Source organism: Anabas testudineus, chromosome 22, assembly GCF_900324465.2.
Source record: "Anabas testudineus chromosome 22, fAnaTes1.2, whole genome shotgun sequence".
Lineage (NCBI taxonomy): Eukaryota > Metazoa > Chordata > Actinopteri > Anabantiformes > Anabantidae > Anabas > Anabas testudineus.
Genome location: NC_046630.1, coordinates 4684887 through 4708265, shown reverse-complemented (window position 1 = coordinate 4708265; position 23379 = coordinate 4684887). Strand labels below are relative to the sequence as shown.

The 23379-nt window shown below is 41.7% G+C and overlaps 2 protein-coding genes across 5 annotated transcripts in view; both read left to right on the top strand.

Annotated features, from left to right (window-relative positions):
* Window positions 1-838: 838 nt before the first annotated feature.
* Window positions 839-12936, top strand: dcaf5 (ddb1 and cul4 associated factor 5). Its single transcript, XM_026339403.1, has 9 exons — window positions 839-1336; window positions 2946-3089; window positions 3196-3232; window positions 3329-3468; window positions 4243-4372; window positions 5535-5748; window positions 8534-8600; window positions 9611-9738; window positions 10915-12936. The coding sequence occupies exons 1-9, from the start codon at window positions 1129-1131 to the stop codon at window positions 12238-12240; spliced, it is 2394 nt and encodes a 797-aa protein (XP_026195188.1). The 5' UTR covers window positions 839-1128; the 3' UTR covers window positions 12241-12936.
* A 5894-nt stretch (window positions 12937-18830) lies between these two features.
* actn1 (actinin, alpha 1) overlaps window positions 18831-23379 on the top strand; it is a 41123-nt gene continuing 36574 nt past the window's right edge. For 2 of the 4 annotated variants that reach the window (XM_026339398.2, XM_026339397.2), the window contains exon 1: window positions 18831-19235. In XM_026339398.2, the coding sequence (XP_026195183.1) occupies window positions 19137-19235 (99 nt within the window). In that variant the 5' untranslated portion in view covers window positions 18831-19136. The remainder of the gene's footprint in view (window positions 19236-23379) is intronic. The other 2 variants (XM_026339394.2, XM_026339395.1) reach the window with 1 other exon arrangement.

Genomic DNA, 23379 nt, shown 5'->3' with positions numbered 1-23379 from the left:
GTGTGTGCTACAAAACAATACACCGAATATGCTGAGCACACATTTTGTCTTAAGCACTTGATGAAAATGAAATACAGATGAGTAAATAGTAGTATTTACTTATAAAAAACAGTAGCATGAAAATTATCTCAAATAGAACATAAGGAAGGTACTTAATTACATTTACATGAAACACAAATATAAACTTGATATTTTTATATAAACTACTACTACTACTACTACTCTTTGAAATATCTCAACCCACAGTCTATTACCCAAATTTTATTTCACCACCTCAACTACATGAGCAGTTCATTATGCAACTTTGCATAATATGAAACTGGTTAAAAGTAAAATAAAATTGTTGTGAATTGAGTCTTGAGACTTTAATAGTTCAGACCAGTACAAGAATCAGTGTGGAAAGTATTGAGTATTTACTCAAGTAAAAGTGCAGGTACTTTTTCAAGTCAAGGTACTTGACTTTACTACTAAGTAAATGCTCTAAAGTACAAAAGTACATTATTCTACTTAATAAATTATTTCTCTGAACATCAGTCTCATTAAGTTCCTAAACATAAATATTTTAAATAAGGTTTTTGCAGAAATCTAAAAAGTTTGCTTAATGTACAAATTCACAACAAACTAAACTTAAAGAAAATAGTGTGAACAAATTTCACATTTGTACTTTTAAAAATTGTTCATATGTGAAACTTAAGGCAAATAAACATGTTGAATAATTACTAAAAAAATAAGAGCAGAATATACCTATTTAAAGTGGAAAAGGGTAGTTCACCATTATTTAGTTGTTTATTTACTTTTAATAATCTAAACCTCCACAGTAATTTGTAACTAAAGTGTAGTATAAAGTACTTAGTTACTGTCCACTGATGATGCTGAGTGACTCACGGGGGAGAGAGAGAGATCCTCCCCGGAGCAGGAAGCTGCTGCTGGGACCTGCGAGACGACAGAGGAGGCACCAAACAGCGTCGACATCAGCGGGCAGCCAGCGGAGAGTCCACCGTAATGTAGAGCCAGCAGGGCAGGGACAGCCGAGCGACACATCCACCGAGCAGCAGCAGCACATGTCGAGGCTGCAGCGGTGAAAAGCAGAAGCGGAGAAGGCCGTGTTTTAATTGTTGCACGGTGAACATGAAGGACCTGAAGGGCTGTGGTATGCGCTCCTCAGTGGGCTTTCTGTCCCGCAGAGAGCTGACAGGAGAGCCGCTCATCAAGGAGGAATTCCAGAGACTCCGGCTGGCCGGCTGCACCAGCCTCTACAAGAAGGACATGCTCGGACATTTCGGCTGTGTCAACGCCATTGAGTTCTCCAACAACGGCGGAGAATGGCTGGTGTCCGGTAAGTTGACAAATCCACCTTCTCCTAGCTTGCAGTGCCTTGATGTGTTAGCCTGCTAACGCTAGCTAGCTAGCTAGCCAGCCAGCTAGCTAGCCAGGCAGTCAGCTGGAACCTGCGTTAGCCGATGCTAAGTTAGCCTAGCATTTCAAGCTAGCTGGCTAAGTAACGTCAGACCAGCAGCTCAGAGAGCAGCACCCCGGGTTTGTCCCACATGTCAAGCTGTAAGATGAGCACCGTGGCTGCTGTAATGCACATTTTTCACTGTGATGGGTCTAATCATATAGCTCGTCTGAAATCACAAATGAATTGATGCCAAGAGAGGAATAACAACACTCATCTGGCCTAGTGTGTCAGCCTGAGACTTGCCATTTTAGGTCTGCCGAGGGTGTTTACTTTGCACAACAGACCAGCAGTTTGCTGAAACTGAAGAATATGACCTTGACTCCACCTGACACCTGATGCACCTCATTAATCCCACCACCTTTTATGAGTAAAAACTTACTAACTATTAGGTGGTATGCAAAAGTTTCATAAAACTGCATTTTTGTGGATTTTTGTAAACACAACCATCCACAGACACCATATTAAAAAATTATCGTTGCATCTAATGCAGCTTTATTTCACAAATTTAAAACTGGAATTATTATGTTTTCCGGTTGCGTGACGGCCTGTTGCACAGGAAACTTTGCAGGAATAGATTGTGCTAAATATCGGCAGCTGGTCAAAGTCTGGCTTCAACAGGACAAGGATCCAAATCAAACCACAAATCCACCATGAACTACTTAAAAAAAACTCAAGCCAAAGCCGCCATCGTCCTCTGCCTTGAACATAATTGAAGATCTGTGGTTAGATCTTAAACTGTGTGTGCAAGACAACTTAAAATAGCTCAGAAATTCAAATAATCTGCAAGGATGAGAACTGCATGTGAAAATCCCTAAAAGACTCTTAACTGGCTCCAAAAAGCAAGTCGTCATATCTGCTAAAGAAGGGTTAGGTACTAACCTAACAGTGAGGTCAAACTGCACATGCCATAGTCTCTTGCTTGTTTTCTAGTTTGTTAAATTTGTAAAATATAAAGGCTATAAAACGTGCTTTACTTTTAATATCTGTTCACTGCAGCATTTGTATTGTATTTGTATGCCCTTACAAAATATCTAAGATTCCCAGGTGTTTACAACAGTAATTATTAACTGTGGTGGAGCATGACATTGACCTTCTTGTGTTGCACCAAATACACCACCTAGTGTTTTTTTTGTCTGTATCATATATCATCTGCACAGTGTTTATATCTATTTATATAGTCCAGTATCACAAATTTGCATTCATACAGCAGATAACTCCCACTATCCCTGTGCTCTCAGTTTAGATAAAGAAAACCAACCTCTTTAAATGATTTATAAATGACTAAATAGTTGCTTAACACTTTGTATTTTTAAAAATGACTTGGGTTTTATATCTTTGCTCTTTGACAATTACTGAATTTAACAAATTAAAGTAAGCATTGCTTCACTTTAAAGGGTGATAAGAGTGAGAACATTTTGGAGCCACCTTCACAAACACGCTTCATTTGTTCAGTTTGTTGTTATGAATCCATATTTCCCGTTTACAGGAGGTGACGACCGTCGGGTGCTTCTCTGGCACATGGAGAAAGCCATCCATGCTCGGTCCAAGCCTGTGAAACTCAAAGGGGAACACTTGTCAAACATCTTCTGCCTGGCTTTTGACAGTACCAACAGAAAGGTTTTCTCTGGTGGTAAGAACAAGAAAGATCTATTTCATTCTCCTAGTCTATAAAGTAATTTACTGATAAATAATTAACTGACATTGGAGTTACACGTTAAAATATGTCTGTTTTATAGGGAATGATGAACAGGTGATTCTTCATGATGTGGAGAGGTGGGTGAAAGCTGTCTCCTTTTTGGCAAACACACAATAAAACTGTTTTTATAGCCACACAAATTATTAACATCTAAATGATTGTTGCCCCTTCAGGAGGGAAACTCTGAACGTGTTCCTGCACATCGATGCCGTGTACAGCCTGTCTGTCAGCCCGGTCAATGATAACGTATTTGCCAGCTCGTCTGACGACGGACGCGTTCTCATCTGGGACACTCGTGAGCCACCTCATGGAGGTAAGCGGAGATGCCTCTATGTTCCTGAGATGCTCACTGGTTGGTAATAACAGCTATATGTAGCCTTGCATCTGGTGATGCCATGTTGAAAGTTCATGCTTAGGGTTGTTGTGCAAGGATATGATTCCAAAATGTTTGACAGTGGGTTAAAACATTGTTACAGAAACAAGCAAATCATGTTGCTGCAGCTTTATATATTGTGGATCGGTGGATAAAATTAGCTGTATGACATAAAAGTGAAAGATTCTCAATGATGATATTGTGTAAATGTGATACACAAACAAAGGCATGTTTGCTCATATGTAGTCTGTAAGTAAGAAGGTGTTTATGCACAGTTACACAAATTATTTGCAGTAACTGTTGGGCTAAAATGTGTGCATGGTACTTTACGATGGTGTTTTGTGAGACTGTTGATCACTTTAAAAATGCAGTGGATCATCTTGCATGACGTACACATCCTTCTATTTTAGAAGCAATCCTTGTGACCACACTGGCTTAATAATATGTTTAGCAGTAATCACTCTTTCATTTCTGCCAGTAGGCTTTTTTATGCCGGCCTGTTTTGGCAGTGGAGGCCCAGTTTGCGATGATGAAAGTTAGACACAAATGTTTTTACGTTCCTCTGTTGGTTGGCTGTGTGCAAGTGGTGTTTTATTAGCATTTCTACTATAACTGACGATGTAAGAAATACAAAAAGTCAATATACTGTATGTGGGATTGGTTTTCATGTCTGTTGTTTTAATGTCTTATTATTTTTCTTATCTCTTGTCTTAGAGCCATTCTGCCTGGCCAGCTACCCCTCAGCCTTCCACAGTGTGATGTTCAACCCTGTAGAGCCCAGGCTGCTCGCCACAGCCAACTCTAAGGAGGGAGTTGGACTATGGGACATCCGCAAGCCACGCAGGTTAGATATTTTTTCCTACTTTCCATTTGAGTGCCCCAGTTTTTAAAGTTAGACAACCAGACTTTATTGTTCCCTGCAGGAAAAGGTGTTCAACAGCAGTAAAATAAACCACACAGTTAATAAAAATAGACATTATTAGAAATAATAAAACAGTAAAACAAACTGAAGTAGTAAAATACACTAACATCATTATGAAGCTGTGTAATTTCCACATTTTAGAATAAGTCTGAAAGGACACAGAAATATAATAATTCTTTCTGAGAAGTCATATACGAATATGTATTAATGAATAAGAATGAATAATGTATCTTTACTCTGTGTAGCACAAACCTCCTTGTATGAACCTGATGTCCATGTTTGTCCTAACAGTGTCCACCAGGTGATGCTGTTGTCTTACTATTTAACTCTGTACATCGGCTCCTCTGTAAGAATTAAATGTCATCATTCTGCAGAGTGTGTGTTTACACATACTCAGGTTAGCTCAGGCTTAAACTATTAATACACAAAGGACAGCACTTTGAAGTACTTGAAAATGAACACAAGTACTGAGTCATATTTCTTCCTCCACTGTCTCTCTCTCTCTCTCTGTCTCTGCAGTGGTTGTGTTTACATAAATTAACTTAAGTCTAAGTCTAAAAATAGCCCCCAGTTGAAGTTTGTTTGATGACAAACCTGTTTTGATTTTGTCATTCAAGTTAAAATTCTTAAAACCTAAAATCAAAACCTCTAAGAAAACTAGTCAGACTGATGATTCGATTCCTCCTGTCTTCTAATTTATTATTAGACTGACGATACTAAGGATGGATGACAATACAGTTCGTTACAGTCTGTGTTTTAACAGTGTATTAACAAGTTTTCAGTTCATTCACAAGCTAAATATTAGCTTCTCTCAAGGAAAACGAGGACATGTCACACTCTCTGTATCAGTCTCGGATCTCTCACAACATAAGAAACATGAGTTGTTAACTGTACATGCCCGGTAACATGTTCTCTATGAACATTAAAACGTATAATAAATCATTCTCCCTAATACAAAGTAGAATCAATATAATAATTCAGCTCACACAATATGGATAATATACCAATTTTTTATTGTAAGATCAGAATAGGTGCAGGCAGGTCTTGTCTAGCTTTAATATCTTCTTTCCCTTTGTCCTCTCAGCTCTCTGCTCCGCTATGGAGGCAGCATGTCCCTGCAGAGTGCCATGAGCGTTCGCTTCAACAGCACCGGCACCCAGCTGCTGGCACTGCGTCGCCGCCTGCCGCCCGTCCTCTACGAACTGCACTCCCGCCTGCCCAGCTTCCAGTTCGACAACCAGGGTTACTTCAACTCATGCACCATGAAAAGCTGCTGCTTTGCTGGAGACAAAGATCAGGTTGGTCATCGGATGAAACTAAAACCAGTGCTGTTAACAGGTTTATAAAATATAGGGTTTTATATAAAATCAAAGCAAATAAATAAAATTTAAGAAGAATATTGGTTACATGTGGGTTTAATAGAAAGATTAAAGATAGAAGAATATATTACTTATTTAAAATTGGGGCTTTTGAATGTTAAAGGAACACCAGGAGCGCCTTGGACTCAGCCAATGATCCTCCCGCTGGTCCTCCTCAGACATGACATCACCTCACAGTCATGTTTATTTTGTTAACATTATCCTCAGTTGTCAGTGGAGCTCATGAAGGCTTAAAAATGATCCCTACATGAGTGAAAGAGGTGGTTTAAAAGTTATAGTGAGGTCAGCACTGTACAAGAAGGTTGCTGGCTTGAATCTGTTTACTTGCTGCCAGTTGCATTTGCTTCTAGTCCACTGGGGCACTAAAGACATATTTAAGGCCTAATCTGCTGTTTTATCCTATAAATCACAAGTTTATTAATAACAAGTCCAAAATACTCTGTCTGCCATTGACTCTGTGTGAAACAGAACAGTCGACCATTAGTCCAAAAGTGTATGTGATGAATCCTTAAAATAGGCACACAAATTATCAGGAGCACACAGAAGTCAGATCATCAAATGAAAACCTTGTGAAGTCTTGTTTTTGACTTGTTGCTCTGTTACAGTGCTGCAGAGTGTACACGGGGGTACACTGTGACATCTGGCCACACCCTGCACTGGCATTTGATGTGGTCAGAGGTGCATCAGACAGTTTCCATCAGCAGCTGCAGTGAAAAACTGAACTAGGTGTAGAGTTGCTCTTTATTCATCATGTTGGAGGACTTTTATACATACCACTCACAACCTATTACTAATCATTAAGACAACATTCTGCTGCACATTCAGTTTAATATCAAAATTGTAGAAACTCCTAAGAGAAGAGACCTTAGTGCCAAATATTTAATAAACTGTAAATACACCGAGACAGTTTTAGTAATAGAGCAAAGTTTAGAGGAAAGAAACGAGATTTGACCAGATAAATCTTAACATGTGACAAAGGACAGACAGAGGTTTAACCTGATGATTTCACGTTTAAAGTTCTCACCACTGCCTCGCAGCACACCAGCTCTCAAAAACCTCCTCACATTGGCCCACAACCATTAGAGGATTTTCTCTGTACAGTGCGAAAGCAGAGGTGCAGAGTGGCAACTTACCCAATGAATCTGATGGAAAGGAAAGAGGGAGGGTGTGACATTCCTACTTGATGTGTCCTCTGGGATCCTGAAGCAGGGCAAACAGGTGTTCAGTGCCCTGGAGCGACACTCGTCTGGTTGTAGTATTTGTTTAAGTGGTAATGATTTTTTCATCACTGTACAACACTAAATGTAGGGTGGCTTTTACATAAAGACAGAAGGATTGGTGTTTTGTTCACAAAAGAAACATTTAGTACAGTGGGTAGAGGAGTGACGTTCTTCCACAAGTCTTTAAACTATGCATCTAGCCACAGAGACCAGCAGACTATTTACAGAGAGAAATTAAAGACATTTGTTTCAATCCTTGGCAGATTAAACTCCACAGAAATATCCCACAGCTTGACACAATGTCAGAAAACAAGTGACACAGGACGGTGCCTTTAAACAAATGTAAATCATTTAACAAAAATGTGCCTTGAGATATACTGTACATAAAATCAGGCTCGGCAGACTTTTCCAGCTGACTGGGAATGTGCTAGAAAAACGGGAAGAGCAGAGAAGTGGAGATGGATGGAAATGATCAATTTAATTCAATGGAACTAATTCTTTTAGTTTGTTTTTACTGTATAATCACCATCCTTCTTCCCAGTCTCGTACTGTTTAAATGTAGGTTACTTCACAGTTTCAGACTGAAGTAGGTGCTTTATAAGATTTTATTAATCTATTTATCAAAAACTACAACTTATTTTGAAATCGTCATTGTGGTGGTTTATGAAAATGTTAGGCAATTTGTTTAGGATTTCTAACATTTATCTTATATTGAATGACGAATACAGACTTCACCACCAACATACATCTTATTTCCTAGTTCCACTTTTTGGAAGAGAAGAGAAAATATTTTTAGATTAATGATGAATTCCAGTAAAGAGCATGACACATCTGTTAATCTTACTCTGAATTCTTAAGAGCACGCTGGATCTGTGTTGCACCATATTCTCGTCATCGCACCACTATTGTGTGTGAGAACAGAAGAGGATGTTGTACGAGTGTACTTCTGTTGACTGCTACATGCTGCGTGTAGTAATTACAAGGGACTCAGCATTTCTCTCATGTTCTGTAAAGACTGAATAACATCAATCAGGGGTCAACAGAAGCACATTCGATTGAAGCTCGCCGTTTCAGAAACCGTGTCCTTGCTGTTTCCCCTTTTGTTGACCTACTGCTTTAGGACATGTGTATGTATAAGAATGAAGAATATGCCCCACTCACGCTCTGTCCAAACTTTCCTAAAGCGACAGGTTTAAGTGGAACCATCTGTTTACAAAACCTAATAACCATTCAGACGGGAAGCTGGGGCTTTGTTTGGGTCACGCTGTCATGTCACACCAAGAGCCCGTTTGATCGTGTATTATGAGACGCAACACTCCAATGAGTTCTTGTAGATTTGTGCTATGATTCGACCCCCCAGGGGTTGTCTATTCTATATATAAAGACTTTGTCTCCCTTGAGGTCTGCTGGAACGTTTTGTCACACGAATTGGAGCAGACGTAAACCTCTAAACATCATCTGTTTCTCCCCCCCCCCCCCCCCAGTACATCTTGTCTGGGTCAGATGACTTCAACCTCTACATGTGGAAAATCCCAAAGGATCCAGAAGCAGGTGAGTTATTTGATCTGTCTGTGCTGACTGCATATTTATAGGGATCCATGCTCAGACATGCACAAGGATTTTCGCATCTTTACGTAACAAAAAGAAATAATTTCATGTTTCCTTCTACTTTCCATACTAGTGGAAACTTTTTCTTCTGTTTCTATTTGTTATGTTTAAGTTCACATTTTTCTCAATGAACAAGAACTTGTAAACAAACATACCGTGACTAAGAAGGAGCTTGTTTATAGGACTGAGCCGTGGTGACCTTTGAGTCTCCAAGGTTAAAGATTGCCTTAGGCTAAACAACCCCACTCCAGTTATTCTAGATTTTACTCATGATCATAAACACAGTGGACCTGTCTGTGCTCTTTACTAAAGAGCTTCAGGCCAGAACGTGGTTTGTCCTCCGTTGATTTGGTTGATAGTTTTTCCAGGCATGACTAACTATCAGATATCCCACATTATATTAAAAACTGTCTCTCTGGATAATCTTCCTCTTTCAAGCTTGGATTGAGCTAAGTTCAAATCAAACTACTTTAGTTTTTTCTCACATTAAAATATACGTTCTCACCTGACAAATACTGAAAAGTACTGCTCCAAATATTCGTACTTTAAACTCACCTCAAATACAGTTACTCCAGGAAGATCATCCCCAGAATGCAACAAACCATGAATGTGGTCATTTGTAGCTCTGCGACACAACCTGACACATTCATGGACTGTATTTTTCTGAATTACTCACCCTAAAAATATGTGCTCTGGGCCGATTTGGTGTCAGACCATTAGCATGCTATTCTGGTGATTGCATTGCTGCTGTTAAGGTTATTGTATTTCATTGTCTATTAAATGTTAGAAGGAGCTGTTTGAATGATCGTATCTGTGTTTGTGTAGCTCAGTCTGTTTGTTGTACTGAATCCTTGTCGTCATCTTCAATCTCTGTGACTCTGACCTTTTTGTATTTTTGTATTTTGTCTGCCTGTATCTTATTAGCACACCCACATTGTGTTTTTTCTTTTAAGGAGGGCCGGGGCGTGTGGTGAATGGCGCTTTCATGGTCCTGAAGGGTCACCGCTCCATAGTGAACCAGGTCCGCTTCAACCCTCACACCTACATGATCTGCTCTTCTGGCGTAGAGAAAGTCATCAAGGTCAGTAAAGGAGCCTCATGAATGTACTGTTAAGAAAGAAGGGGGGGTTTAGACAGTAATTGAGTTACAGAGATATTCTTCTCTCCACTGCTCCATCAAAATTGTTCCATACGTGCACTGCCCGGCAGTCTCGTGTGTCCTCAGCTGTTCAGATGTTAGATGTGCCCTTAAGTGAGACATTGATCTCCAATGACACCACAATCAGGTCCTGACTGAGCTCTGACTTCCCTCTGTGGATTGGGAAATGAAAAAAGATGCATTTCCCCCATCACTGACTGTCATCTGAAACAGATGATGCTGGGCAGTGTTCAGAAACTGGGTCATGGGAAGATGGAAACGGTTCCACAGCAATCCTGAAGCCAGAGCTGGCCTGTGATATCCTGCCAGTCTTTGCAATCGAAGTTAAACTGGATGAATACAAACAGCTTTATAAATGGTAATGAGTACTAAATGAAAACGCACCTTGTGTTTTGTTACAGTAAAGCGTCCATTTATTTATTTTTGATCTGTTGATCTGTTTGAAAAGAGTGATTAGTCAAACTACTCTTAACAACGTCAGTGTTTTTTAGTCCACGTCTTATCCTGGTCCTGACCTTATGAATAAACCAGGCAGCTTCATGACTCACAGTCTTTTGACTGTCTTTTTGCCTCATTAGCCAATTATTTTCCGGCACACAAAGGGAAGTAATAGGTCCTCTTATGACAAGCACAGATGAGATATCAGATTTCTGACTTATTGTATATCATTGGTGCACATCAGGGAGCTGCTGTTAATATGTGGGAGACTCCTGGGACTTACTGGCAGCAGGTTTGGTCTTTCAGATCCATTACAACCCTAATAATCAGTCATATGAAACCAGTAGTACAAAAGTGTTTAAGTCCTTGTAAGCATAGTCATGGACACCTGTGGTTTATGACAAAAATATTTTCACAAGGGTGAGAAAGTTTTCGCTCAAGCTACAGAGTGAAAGATGATGCAGGTCCATGTGTTCTACTGTAACTAACTGACCTGGACCTCTCCACTCTCCCTTCTTGCTTTTTCTTCATCCATTTTTCATTCTGTCATTCTGCCTTCCCATCTTACCACCTTTAAATTATTCCCCTTTTTGTATTTACTTCCATCATCTCCTGTCTCCACCTTCTCCATTCTCCCCACTGCTTTTCTGGCTCTCCCAGGTGTGGAGTCCCTACCAGCAGCCTGACAGTTTGGGGGATCTGGAGGGCCGTGTGGAGGACAAATCACGCAGCCTCTACACCCATGAAGAGTACATCAGCCTGGTGCTTAACAGCGGCAGTGGCCTGTCCCATGATTACGTCAGCCAGTCCATCCAGGAGGACCCCCGCATGATGGCTTTCTTTGACTCACTGGTGCGTCGAGAAATCGAGGGCTGGAGCTCTGACTCTGACAGTGACCTGAGCGAGGAGGCCATCATGCAGCTCCACGGCCGTGGGCGTCGCTCCACTCGGGCCACACCAACAGCTCCCGCTGCTGCCTCTGCTGCCGGTCATCACAGTGACTCTGATAACTCGTCGTCCTCCTCTCTGGCTGGACCTGACGCCTCAGGAGGGGAGGAGCTCGCTGGAGCAGAGGGGGAGGAGCGGCAGAGGAGACGAAGCAGGCAGCAGCAACATCAGTCTGGCTTTCTGGTAAACGAGGACTCGGATTCAAGTGAGTTTTGGCTTGACCCAATGCCCCGGCCTCGTTCCCCGAGCCCTAGGGACAACTCGACACTGTCCAGCCCCACATCCTCCCCTTCACTTCCTGCCGGAGTTTCCAGCTCCTCCACTTCTACTTCCAGCTCCAGCAGTGACGATGAGGAGCGGCGTAGTGCAGTGAGGCGGCGCAACGTCATGAGGCGACGACGCATGCATGTGGTCTCCAGAGCTGGGGACCGTCCCGAGTCTGTACAGGCTCTGTTTTCAGCCATCGATTCTTGCAGTTACCCATCAATCTCAGTTGATGACCTGTCTTCCTCCTCATCAGGCGAGGAACAAACCTCTCTCCAAATCAAACCCCGCACTGGCAGCACCAGAGAGGAGGAAACATGTCTGAGCCCTTCTGACTTTGTGTGTCTGAGTCCAGTAATGTCCCCTGCAAGCCAAGACAATGAGGAAGGGAGTGACAGGACTGAGACGGAAAGAAATCAGGGTGTATCTCCTGAGTCACTAGATGGACACAGAACTGAAGGGAGGGCTTCTACAGAGCCAGTTTTAGACAGCTCTGATAGCGGAGAACCATGTAGCAGCTCAGTTGCTGTAGATATCAACTCACAAAGCCGACGTAGCCCCGGAGTGAACGGCCAACACCGAACTGTGGCACCGTATGTGAGCGAGAACCTCCGTGTCTCCTCAGAATCAGAGGAAGAGACTGGCGTTACGCCTGAGGACACCAGGCCGCAGAGAGAAAAAGGTTCAGCACAGAGCGCTCTGAAACGGACTCATGTGGGATCAGACGAAGGGGAGTCTGGCTCCTCGCCCTCAGAAAAGAAATTAAAAACATAGTGACGCACATTTTTATCCTGGAAAGAAATCGTTGTTAACAGACCTCATTTAAGAAGTGGGTTTTCTATGGGTTTTTACAACTCAGCTATTTCATTTTGCGTCTTCTAGTCATTAACTCACGCTGCTTCAGAGCGGGAGTCAAATAACTAAAAACTAAAGTGTGGTCAATTTTTGTTTCAGAACAAATTCATTGGACAGTGTCATCACTCTCCAAGTCCAAACACTGATGACGTTAAAAGATGGGAAATATAAAACATAAGCTAAATATTGTTAATAGAAATGATATTTTAAGTAAAGCTCAGTGGCTCCTCATGTATGTTCATGCTGCATCAGCAAGTGTTTTTTCTGATGCTCTGGTTGTAGCAGAAAGGTTCGCCCAGGATTTGGAGCTTTTCCAACCTTAACACAAAAAAGGTCTTATGCAGGACAAAAGCTTTGCAGCATTTTTAATTTCTGTGGTTTCACACTGAGTACAAATCGGATTGTGCTTATTCTCAACTGAGGCTGCTTCAGGGTGCCTGAAGAATTGACTGTCTCCTCAGAAAGGAGCACTATTTGTTTAAGCTGTGCGTTGAAATTATGCTTTCAGTGTCTCTACCAATTGTTTATTTGTCTCATTATCCAGCCCCTGGGTACCATTACAAGCCAGCTTGCTTTGGTTTTCTTGCAATTAAAGAATAATTTGTTCTCCAGTGACAGAGCCGCAAATTCTTTCTGAGGCTTCGCTGATTTGTTTGTTTGGTGAAATATTTACTTTGACACATCTGTTCGATGCAGTGGAAAACAAGAAAAATTTGTTTTAGATTTTAGCCCTGCACTTTTAAATACTAGATGCGGTTGCCATAGCAACACAGCATCAATTCTCTTTTGAAGGAAGCGTGAAGCCTGTTCAGCTGGCCCTGACCCTATCGGCCGTAGTGCGATGTTTTATTGATTGAACCAAAATTAGCCTTAATTAACCTTTGTTTATTTTGAGAGTGTAGTTAAAGTTGTTATCAGCAGTCTGGCGCTACACCAAAACATTAAGATAAAACAGCTGAAAAAACAGGATCTTTGAACACGTGTAATGTTGGTTAAAGGTTGAGACTCAAAGTTCAATCTTGACCTGTCGATAGTAATCGACTAAACAATGTTGTCATGAAGAAAATGTGCAATTCTATGGTAAACTCCATCTGCAGAGGAAGATGGTGTGATACAATTGAAAGCTGCAGAATTCCTATTGTGTTCAGTATTAGCTGTAGTAAAAGGAGTTTATCTGGGGAGGTTTTAAACTGTCCTAAATACTTTTCCCACGTGGTTTTCCAGAGTTCCTGCACTCAACAAACTCATCTATAGGCAAAAAAGTAAAAATGTCCACCAATTATGTACCCAAGAGATTGGACATAGTGAGTTATCAGGTCCCTAAATGCACCGTCTCTCTCCTCTCAGAAAATTCTAAAAGCAAAAGCAGGTTTGGATTTTGTCATATTTTTAATGCTTTCATTTTATTACATATAATTTAACCACATGCTTGTTAAATGCTATTTCTGGTGGATACATTCTTATCATGTTAGTGGAAGAAGTATATAAATATATTTATTCTAAAACCAGTGAATCCAACCATTTAAAATGATGGAAACTGCCAAATTCCCATAAATATATGCAATGTCATTGTTGTCGAATGGCAGCTACTGATGATGAGGATGTCAAGAACAAAAACTTTTCTTAAAAAAGAAGACAGCATTTTGACTTGTCATGAGGGGAACAACAATAAATGAACGAGTGTTTTTGCAGTGCCACACCTACACACATTTCTTAACAGTGTGCCGATTGTCCACGAAACACTTGACGTCATCATTCTCCGAGGAAGCTGTCATGCTCTTGTCTCCACTTTAGCACTCTTCTGCCAGACAGAGCAGACTTACCCGTGGGCATACCAACGATCGCTGGGAGAGATTGCAAAAGAAAACACGCCACATGGCATCATGGCTCCGCGAGGGAGCAGTGACGCGATAATCTGCGGGCATGCAGATGTGTAGTTGGGGGTTATTGAGCTTGTTTGTGAAGCTCTCTTGTCTAAACAATTTCCTCTTCTAAAGACTTCTCAGTGTAGCTGTCACTTATCTGCAGGAAGTAGACACCCTTCATTTAACCCCCATGCTTCCCCTAGGACAAGTATTCCGATAGGGATATTGTATGCTTTGGTGTTGTTTACATTTTGACTTGAGTGTGCCTGCTGGGCTGCACATGGCTTAATGATTAATTACATGCTACACATGCTGAGGTGTACGAGATAGTCAGCCTTTTTAACAGCAACACAGTTTTACAGCTGTAGCATCAATCAAAATTATGCGCAGGGCTGGATTTATATATTTTTTGGAAAGCACTAGATTGCATATCTTTTACTGCTCTTGTGTCTTTAGCTGGTGTCACTGAACCTAAATGGCACTCATTAGTGAACTCACAATGGCCTTTTTTATCTTTGTTTATTCAGGGAAGGTTAACTGGCTATGTGTGCTCTTTCCCTCCTTCACAAGTCACATTCACGACTGGGAGTAGCCCAGTACAACCGCAGCCTTTGAGGACTTCCACTAGAGCAGGCATGCGTTTAAAAGCTTGATTTAGACTTCTGCGTGTCAAAGTCATGTTTCATAGCAGTCTGGGAAGAGACAACGTTTTCTTAAAGGCCCTGTAAAGCATTTTTCTCAGACTCATTACTAAGACGAGTGTGTTTTGCACAGTTACGTTAGAGAAGGTGTGTTTATGTCCAATGAGAATTTTCTGTATTTGTGTAGCTCTTATATATTTGTTGTGGGGGATGATAATATAATGTGACAGTGGTTAGCCATAGTGCTAAACCTCTGTCGGCTTCTTTTGTGTTGGCGACAATTGAAGTTGCCAAATGATATTTGATATAGACCACTGAATATATTGTAGTGTATAGTGTATGTTGAATTTTATTTCTATTTAACTGCCAGTCATGGTGCATTTGCAGCCATTAAGCCATTTTCCCACTTGGCTATATTCATAATTACCATTTAATTGATTCACATTTTTTGTTGTTCTTTTTCAATCTGTACAAATAGATGCTTAGATCTTCTAAGACAAATCATCTGCGCTGCTCAAAATACATAAAAAAAAGTTATACTATTTCTTTTTCACATAAGCATTACGTACACCTCAACACCTTGAACATAATCTGATTTAAAATGGTTGGAGTTCACCTTTAAAGCCAGTCCCCATCTACTGCTGCATTATCTCCTAAAACGTTGCCTGAATCTTCACAGACCTTGTCCGGTGCCTATAGTATGTTCCTTTTGGTGCCAGATGCTGTTTTACCACAAGTTGTTTGACCACAAACCCACACACATGTACAACCCATTGGGATTATCATGGTCGTTCTGCAGTATCCCATACAAGGCTCAGCTTTAACAGCAAGGACAGCTATTTAAGAATTCCCCTCCCAGCATGACTGGAATACCTTGGTAACTTGCCAGAGACCAGACAGCGCCAAATGCACCAGCTCTTCACATGACCCATGTGCCTCAGAAAGCAGTCTGGAGCTTCATTGCACCACTGCCTCTCCACAAGATATTCTGGGGTTCTGCTGAATAGTATTATGTTGACGTCAAGTAGCTGGACCGGGTGAAATGTCTCTAGTCGGCCCAAACCAAACCGGGCAGCGCGGAGTGTGCCATCACAGTAATTATACACATTTCAGTGGTTAATAATGAGGTAATTGAAGCGTTCGATAAACCATCATTTGCATCTTTGTGTGGATGAGCCTCTTTTGTCAGAGGGCCAATTACAGCGCCTGTTGCTGCTCTGTGGGTTCGACCTCTTTTCTTTTTTAGTGTGGTCGTGCCTTTTAATGACAAAATGGACACGTGGAAATTAATAAAAGGCACCAAATTTAACAATCGCAGGCCTTTTTAGCCACATTAGCCGTGTGACACCACTTTTGTCCCCAATGAAATATCTCAACAACCGTTTTCTGTTTATGTGCTCAGCTTGAATTTGAATAACATCAGTCATTACCTGACTTTTCATCTAGTGTCATCATCCTGTTCCCTTCATGTTTGGTGATCTCTTACAGGTGTCACTGTGTCTCAGCACAGATCTGCAGGCATGTAGACTCTCATTCTTGTTTAAATGTATTTTACTAATCCTTTTAAAAAGAAATTAACTCTTAAACTAATTAACTCAGTTATTCAAGACAGAATGAAGTAAAACTATTATTAGTTACAAATAATTTGCACACATAATGCATATTTTATGATTAGCATTATCTCAGTGCAAATTTAATGAATCACTTTGTTTCTCAAACGACTGCAGGCTAATTAGCTAATGGGAAAGTGTATAATTATCTCAGTGGCACATTCCCGACTGCATTACTAACACGCTGCAGTCAGCTACTTTGGGCTTTCTTTTATTCATTGACTTGGTACCACTTTGTAATATGGTAATATTTATTATGACTGTAAGCTTTAATTAAAGGCTTTATTGTTGATAAATGTTTGCTAATGCTTTACAAATCAGTTTTAAACCAATAATAACTTTCGAGTTGCCACAGTATGGAAATCCCACTCAAGCATTATACTTATGTTTGTCGTTGGCATAAATTAACAAAGGGTGCCAGGTTTTGTTCTGTAATAAGTAATTTGAGTGCAGTTTTGTGAGGCACTAATGGCTTTCTCCATCTGCAAGTCATTGGTAACGATCACCTCTAAATTTGATTAAATTATTAATAGTGAGTTTTAAATTGAGTGATTTCCTTCATCTGGAAGTAAATTAAAAGTTCAAGCAGTTTAACTAATTAAGGTCTCTGTTTGTCTCTATGTATAAAAATACAGAAATGCAGTGTAGTTATTGGTCCAGCTTAGCAGTGAAATAGTCCCACTAATAAATGAATAAATGAATGACTGGAGGATTTCCAGAAGCACAGAATTGGCTCTTATTAATAGAACATCTGTAGAAAAACATAGCCTATATTTATTGACTAAAATCTCTTTTTGAAGAGAGACCTGTAAAAACACAGATACAAGAAACAAGAGATTAGTAGAAATCACCAGTAGCCATGAGGGAACATAGCTTGAGGGCAGGGTGCAGCTGGTCCCACATAAACGGTCTGCAGTGCATAAAAGCATTCCTGGCAAGGTTAGTGCATATATGGAATATCTACTCATAAATGAACAGTGTATAGCTACAGAATGGGGTGTGAGGTATTTGAAATGGCGAACAACCTTTAATCCTGTAGAGGGAGCTTAATTTATTCATGCATTTTAAGTGACATGTTGAATGGGAATCTTAAATCAATCTATGGGGCTCTAGTAAATAACTTCTGAGCCATCACTGAAGTCATCCCAGCTTATTAACCTTTAACAACTGGTGTCCTATCAGACTCTCCTCACCACGTTGGGGCTTGTGTGCTTGCTGCACCTCTGCACCGCAGGCCCAGGCGGCTTCCTTTCACCGGGGACCGGGCGGGCGGTGAGCTGGCAGTCCGCTCCCCGCCCGTGACATCACTTTTCCAAACATCCACTGTTGGAAGTTTGTCCATATAAGGAAGAGCGCTCCACTTTCTCCGGAGCGTCGGGGCTATCCCGTGTCGGCATCTCTCCTGCGGCGTGTGTGTGCGTGCGTGTGCGTGTGCGTGCGTGTGTGAGACAGAGAAAGAGAGAAAAGGAAGGAGTCGGTTTACCTTACAAGGCAGACAGACCTGGCCGCTGCTTCCCGTGTTTACAGGAGCTGCGCACTGACTCACCTTTATCCCTGATTGACTGGAAGTGCGCACTTTACCTTGGTTATTTTATTCTTTATAGAATATTATACATTTGTAACATACTGCTGGTAAATCTAAATAGTTTTACTTTACCTATTATACTTAAGTAGACTTCAGAGGTACTTGTACTTTGATTGTATTGCTTATTTTTTTTATTAAATACCACACCTTGCACCTTCCAGATAAACTACAGGTGGGACTCATCCTAGTTTTACGTGCTGCTGACCAGGTGCAACATGAACACGCATGCGTGTAATGCGTCACTAGCAGAAACCCTCTAGTGATGTAATATTTATGAAACATCATGACACAGACCATTCAGCATGAGGAATATTGATATTTACATTTTCTTCTGCTGATTTCACATCAGTGCTTTTAGGCTTCTTACATACAGGACTTGGCTCATGTTGTGGCACTGCTACTTTTAGAAAACTAATACTTATACATACTTATTTTTATTAATTGAATAGTTTTACTTGTAATGAACATTTGTTATATTATTATTTGGATTTGATACTTTGTGTGAATTGATTTAACACGTTTTCAACAACTAAAGTGTTTAAAAAGTTTTCTATTCATTCCTGCTTCAGTTACAACATGTAAAGTAACGCGTTACACCTACTTGCAGATTACATCCTAAAGTTTCCTTTGGATCAACCTACACCGGTGGATATAAAACCTCAGGACTGACAGTCAAACCAGCCAATCAGCTTCGGGAAAGGCGGGCTCTGTAGCCCCGAAGCGTCCAATCAGATGCCTCGGTCGGTTATCGATTCAATTTGTCTGAGCCAAAGTTTTTTGCGTCTGTCGCTCCTCGACTCTAGACCTGCCCACCGCTGAGTGCTCCTGCAGGGCAGAAAATAGAGCAGCTAGAGGAAGAAGAGACGCATAGTTGGAGGGGGGAAGAGAGAGAGAGAGAGAGAGAGAGAGACACACAGAGAAAGAGAGAGAGAGAGAGAGAGAGAGAGAAGCCGGGGGTGGACCGTTAATTTCATCCACACACCGTCTTGAATGCGTGCAGGAGAAAAGGCTGAGCTGCTGTAGCTGTGAAACATCACCTCGCCGAGGACCGAGGGACCTAAGAGAGAGGCAGGCAGAGCGTCTATATATAAAGCTTTATAAACACACGTATAATATGGAACACTATGATGGAGACGTTGATTATATGCAACAAGAGGATGACTGGGATCGGGATCTCCTCTTGGATCCTGCATGGGAGAAGCAGCAGAGAAAGGTGAGACTGACTTCCTTCTGCCTGCGGTGTAAAGGTGCGGAAGTGCGGTGGATGCGTGTGATAATAACAAAAACAAACCGGGTTATTATTATTATTATTGTTGACATCATGATTATTATTATTATCTGCACACACGTCTGCTGCGCGCAGTTGAGCACTTTGACAACAGATTGATCCGCCAGCTCAGTCAGGAGGCGGCCAACAGCTCAACACCCCGGTCGATCCCCGATGAGCAGCTGTTTCATTATCACCCTCATTACATCCGCGCTAATCACCTGTGCGGCTTTCTCGGAGACTTTTACCCGGAGCACGAAGGTGTTGCAAAACTTTTCTCGCCTCCAGATCTCGCACATTTCCAGTGCAAAGCGTTATGAAATATCCTGTAGCAGCGGTTACACGCAGGAGGCCCAACCCATTATCTGTGCAGCAGGAGGGAGCGAGTAAATGAGAGGGAGCTGGGAAATAAAGCGGGTAGAAAAACAATTAAAAGCCGGACAGGACGCCCACCTTGTCCAGCGCAACAGATGTCAGCCATGCGCTTCACTGCAGATTGTGTGTGACTGGCCCCCTCCTGTCATCTGGCTTATGATGCGACATGGATTAGGCCATGCTTAACAACTCGGGGGATGGAGTGTGTGTGTGTGTGTGTCTGTTTGGGTGTGTGAGGAAGGGGGTAACCCAACCATAACTCAATTTGCATGCCCTTTATTTCGCCATTCGCCAACTTTACGCGCGGATTCCGCGTGTTCGCGCTGCACATTTTTGTTAATTGTAGTTCTGGGGATGGTTTGGAAGTTGTTTGTTAGTCACAGTCTGATTAGTAGGTTATCCTAGTTTATATTTGGACATAGATTACTGCTAGTTTCGTCTCTTTTCCGCCTGTGAGCTGCGTGATTCGACGTGCACGCTGGGTTTCTTCATCATCCACGTATTGTTCTCCGTCTGAACCAGCCCGGATCGTCTACACGCGTCTCACAGCTGCTGCTCTTTTTTCCACACAGAGTATGAATGGTCTGTTTCTGGAAGGGGTGCTTCTCTTCATTCGCTCCTCATACTTTGACTCCGCTTTGAAAAAGGGGGAAGAAAAAGCGCCGAGGAATCTGAGTAAGCGCTGTGGTTTGGGTTGGGCTTGCAATGGGAGCGAGCGTGCCCAAAAATGGTAATAATCGGCCCCTCTCGCTGCTTTAGGAAAACTTTTTCCTCAAGTTTCTTTCTCGCACTGTGAAGCTCTCGGCTTCTAGTTTCCTGGGTTATGTCATCCACAGACTGCTACTGAAATCAAATGAAGGGAAACAAAGGAAAGGTTCATGTCAGGTGTGGACAGGAAACGCCATCTACTGATGCTTCTTCTTTACTTTTTAATTAAATTAGTTTAATTCTAATTGCACAGACTTAAATGAAGCAGCAACACCTGACAGTTTAGTTCACACCTCCCCTCCAGCCCTGATCACCTGAATGAGTCTAATATGTTATATAGACTTGGACGTGGAGAAATATGTTGCTCTGATGACCTGCACATGGCCCTCATTCATCTCATCACTCTGCAGGCAGCAAGAATGTTTTATTAATCTGCACAAAGAGCAGCGATAAGTGCTTTTGTTGAGCTTGTGTGAAACTGCAGTCCGACAGGGACGTCAGCACCCCTCCAGCAGGCATGCACCTCTGTCCTCCGCCTCAGGGAGAGCATAGTTAACTGTCACACTCATGCACACACATCCATCCAAATGCGTGTGTGTGCACAGATGAAACACAAGCCACCCAAATTCCTTCGAGGCTTTAGCAATCAGCCTTGGTGCTGATGAACAGATACCCTGAAAGCTTTTTTTGTGTTTTCTGAGTCTTTTCCCATCAATAGAAACAACATCATTTTGATCCTTTTAGTGTTTAAATGACTCGACCGACATTGGTCACGAAGGCTTCAAAAGGCGAGTTTGCTTGATTAAAACGAGCACAGAAGTGAGACACAAGATAAAAATGATTGGAACACAAGAAGGAAATAATGACCTGTGGTAATTTGCATGTTTTTGTTATTATGGTGCACGCTGCAGACTACAGGAGTCAGACAGATACCTGGAATATAAGCGCTCACAGTACTGGAAATGATCCTGCTCCGTAGCCTGAAGTGAATTAACTTAGGAAGAACAAACTAAACTCTAACAGTGAAATTATATTGTGCAGGTCAGGACTTTTTCTCAGGACCAATTATGCAACTCACTTTGACGAACTCAAACCCAACAAGTCAGAGAGCGTTTAAAATATTTTGAGTCAGATGCAAGTCTTAACCTGACCTCCATGTATGAAGAAGCTGCTTTCCTCTTATCTGGGAGTCTTTGCAGACCCAGGTGTCCCAGACTCACTGTGCCAGAGGTTACTTAAAGCTGCAGCTCCCACGTTGTCCCACTTTATTCTTTTATGCAGTTCTATTGCTTCACACTTCTGTTAAACAAACACACACGTTGTCTGTTTTAGTGTTTTTTTTGTCCTGATGTTTTTATAGCAGGGAGGTGGAGTTCAGGTGTTAACTGCTGTAGCTAATTTGTTCAGGTATGTCCTTATAAGGATAAAAGCTGCAGTACCTTCCATCAGGCCTCGACTGTAAAGCTCCCGCCTCCTACTTCCTATCTCCCACACCCCAACCTCTGTGTTCCCAAACACTCCCAGCCCACACATCCACATTCCCCTGCTCTGACTGGTCACACGTTAGATCGACCGATTCCATCATTTGTTCACTTTTTATTGCTGCGAGTATGAAATTGATCAATTCTGACACAGACCACGAGGCTTTTCTGAGTTATATATCGTCATACAGACAGCTTCTTTTCGAGTGAAATCAAGGTGTGGGCGTTCAGGCTGATGGACAGCAGTGTATTTGTCATTACATTTCTAAGAATCATGATACAGGACTCAATTAATCCATCCCACGGGCCAGCAGGCAGTGTAGAAACCAGGCGAATCAGTCGCCAGGCTTGTCACCATTGTACACTCCTCACTTTGACTAATCAGCACTCCCTGGGCGGGGCTGTCACTGGCAGCAGGCATCCAAACTGAGCATCCTGACCTACATCTACACCAAGTGACATTACACAGCTTCTGGAGAAAGTCACACTTACAATAACTCCACAAAGAATCATTATCAGGAACACAAACAAGCCTGCTTTTTATTTTCCATGACCAGCATCTGATAGGTGTTCAGGAAACTGACTCAGCAGATGAAAAAGAGTGTGACGTTTCAAGTAAGAAGCCCATGAAGAAATGCATGTGTTGTTCGAGGACGGCAGCTGTTTGCTAAATTGCATAATAGGATGTGTAATGTCAGCTCTGACCACCTTACAAAATGCTTCCTGTCATCAGATTCCTCTGTTCCCATGATGCACGTTGCACAGCTCAATTTTAACAAAGGAAGAGCGTCACACATCCCTGGTGAAAGCAGGCTGTGTCAAAAGAGTGGATTCTCCCTCTCTCTCTCTCTCTCTCTGCATACTGTGCAGCTCTGCTTTCCACCCTGATGGAGGCATTATGTGTTGAAATGTTTCTTGTCACTACATAAAACATGAACAGGCTGAAGAATGTGTGACTTTTTTCCATACTCGATAAACTGTCTGGCTGTGTTGTAAGATGTTTTCCATCATGCATGGAATTTGGATGGATTTGGGGCCTTGATGTCACTGAGAATTTAACTGGATTCTAGTATTAAACTTGCACGCAGTCGTAGTCCTGCGAGTACCTATCTGTAGTATCTGTATGATGTTTTAAGGAAGTTAAATTATTGATTTATGACTTTGTAAGAGGCGAATCTTCATATCACCAGTTCACCTGGGAAAGTGGAGAGCAGCTTTTACTTTGGTTTAAATAAACAAGACATCATGTGTTAATTAGTAGCTTTAAAAGGTGCAGAGCTAAGCTAAATGTTCCCCCCTGTTTTCAGCCTGTTAGCTGAGCCAACATAACCAACTCCCGGCTGTAGGTTAATTGATAACACACAGGTATAAGGGTCTGTAATGCATCTCCTATAGAAGTATTATTTTAAAATATTCCTTTAAAGCAGAGTGAAAAGCGGATCAGTCCTGAGTCTCAGATCTCGCTGAAGTCTGAATCAAATATGCTTCAGAGAAGTGAGAGAGAAATTTGAAAGTGTGTGATTATC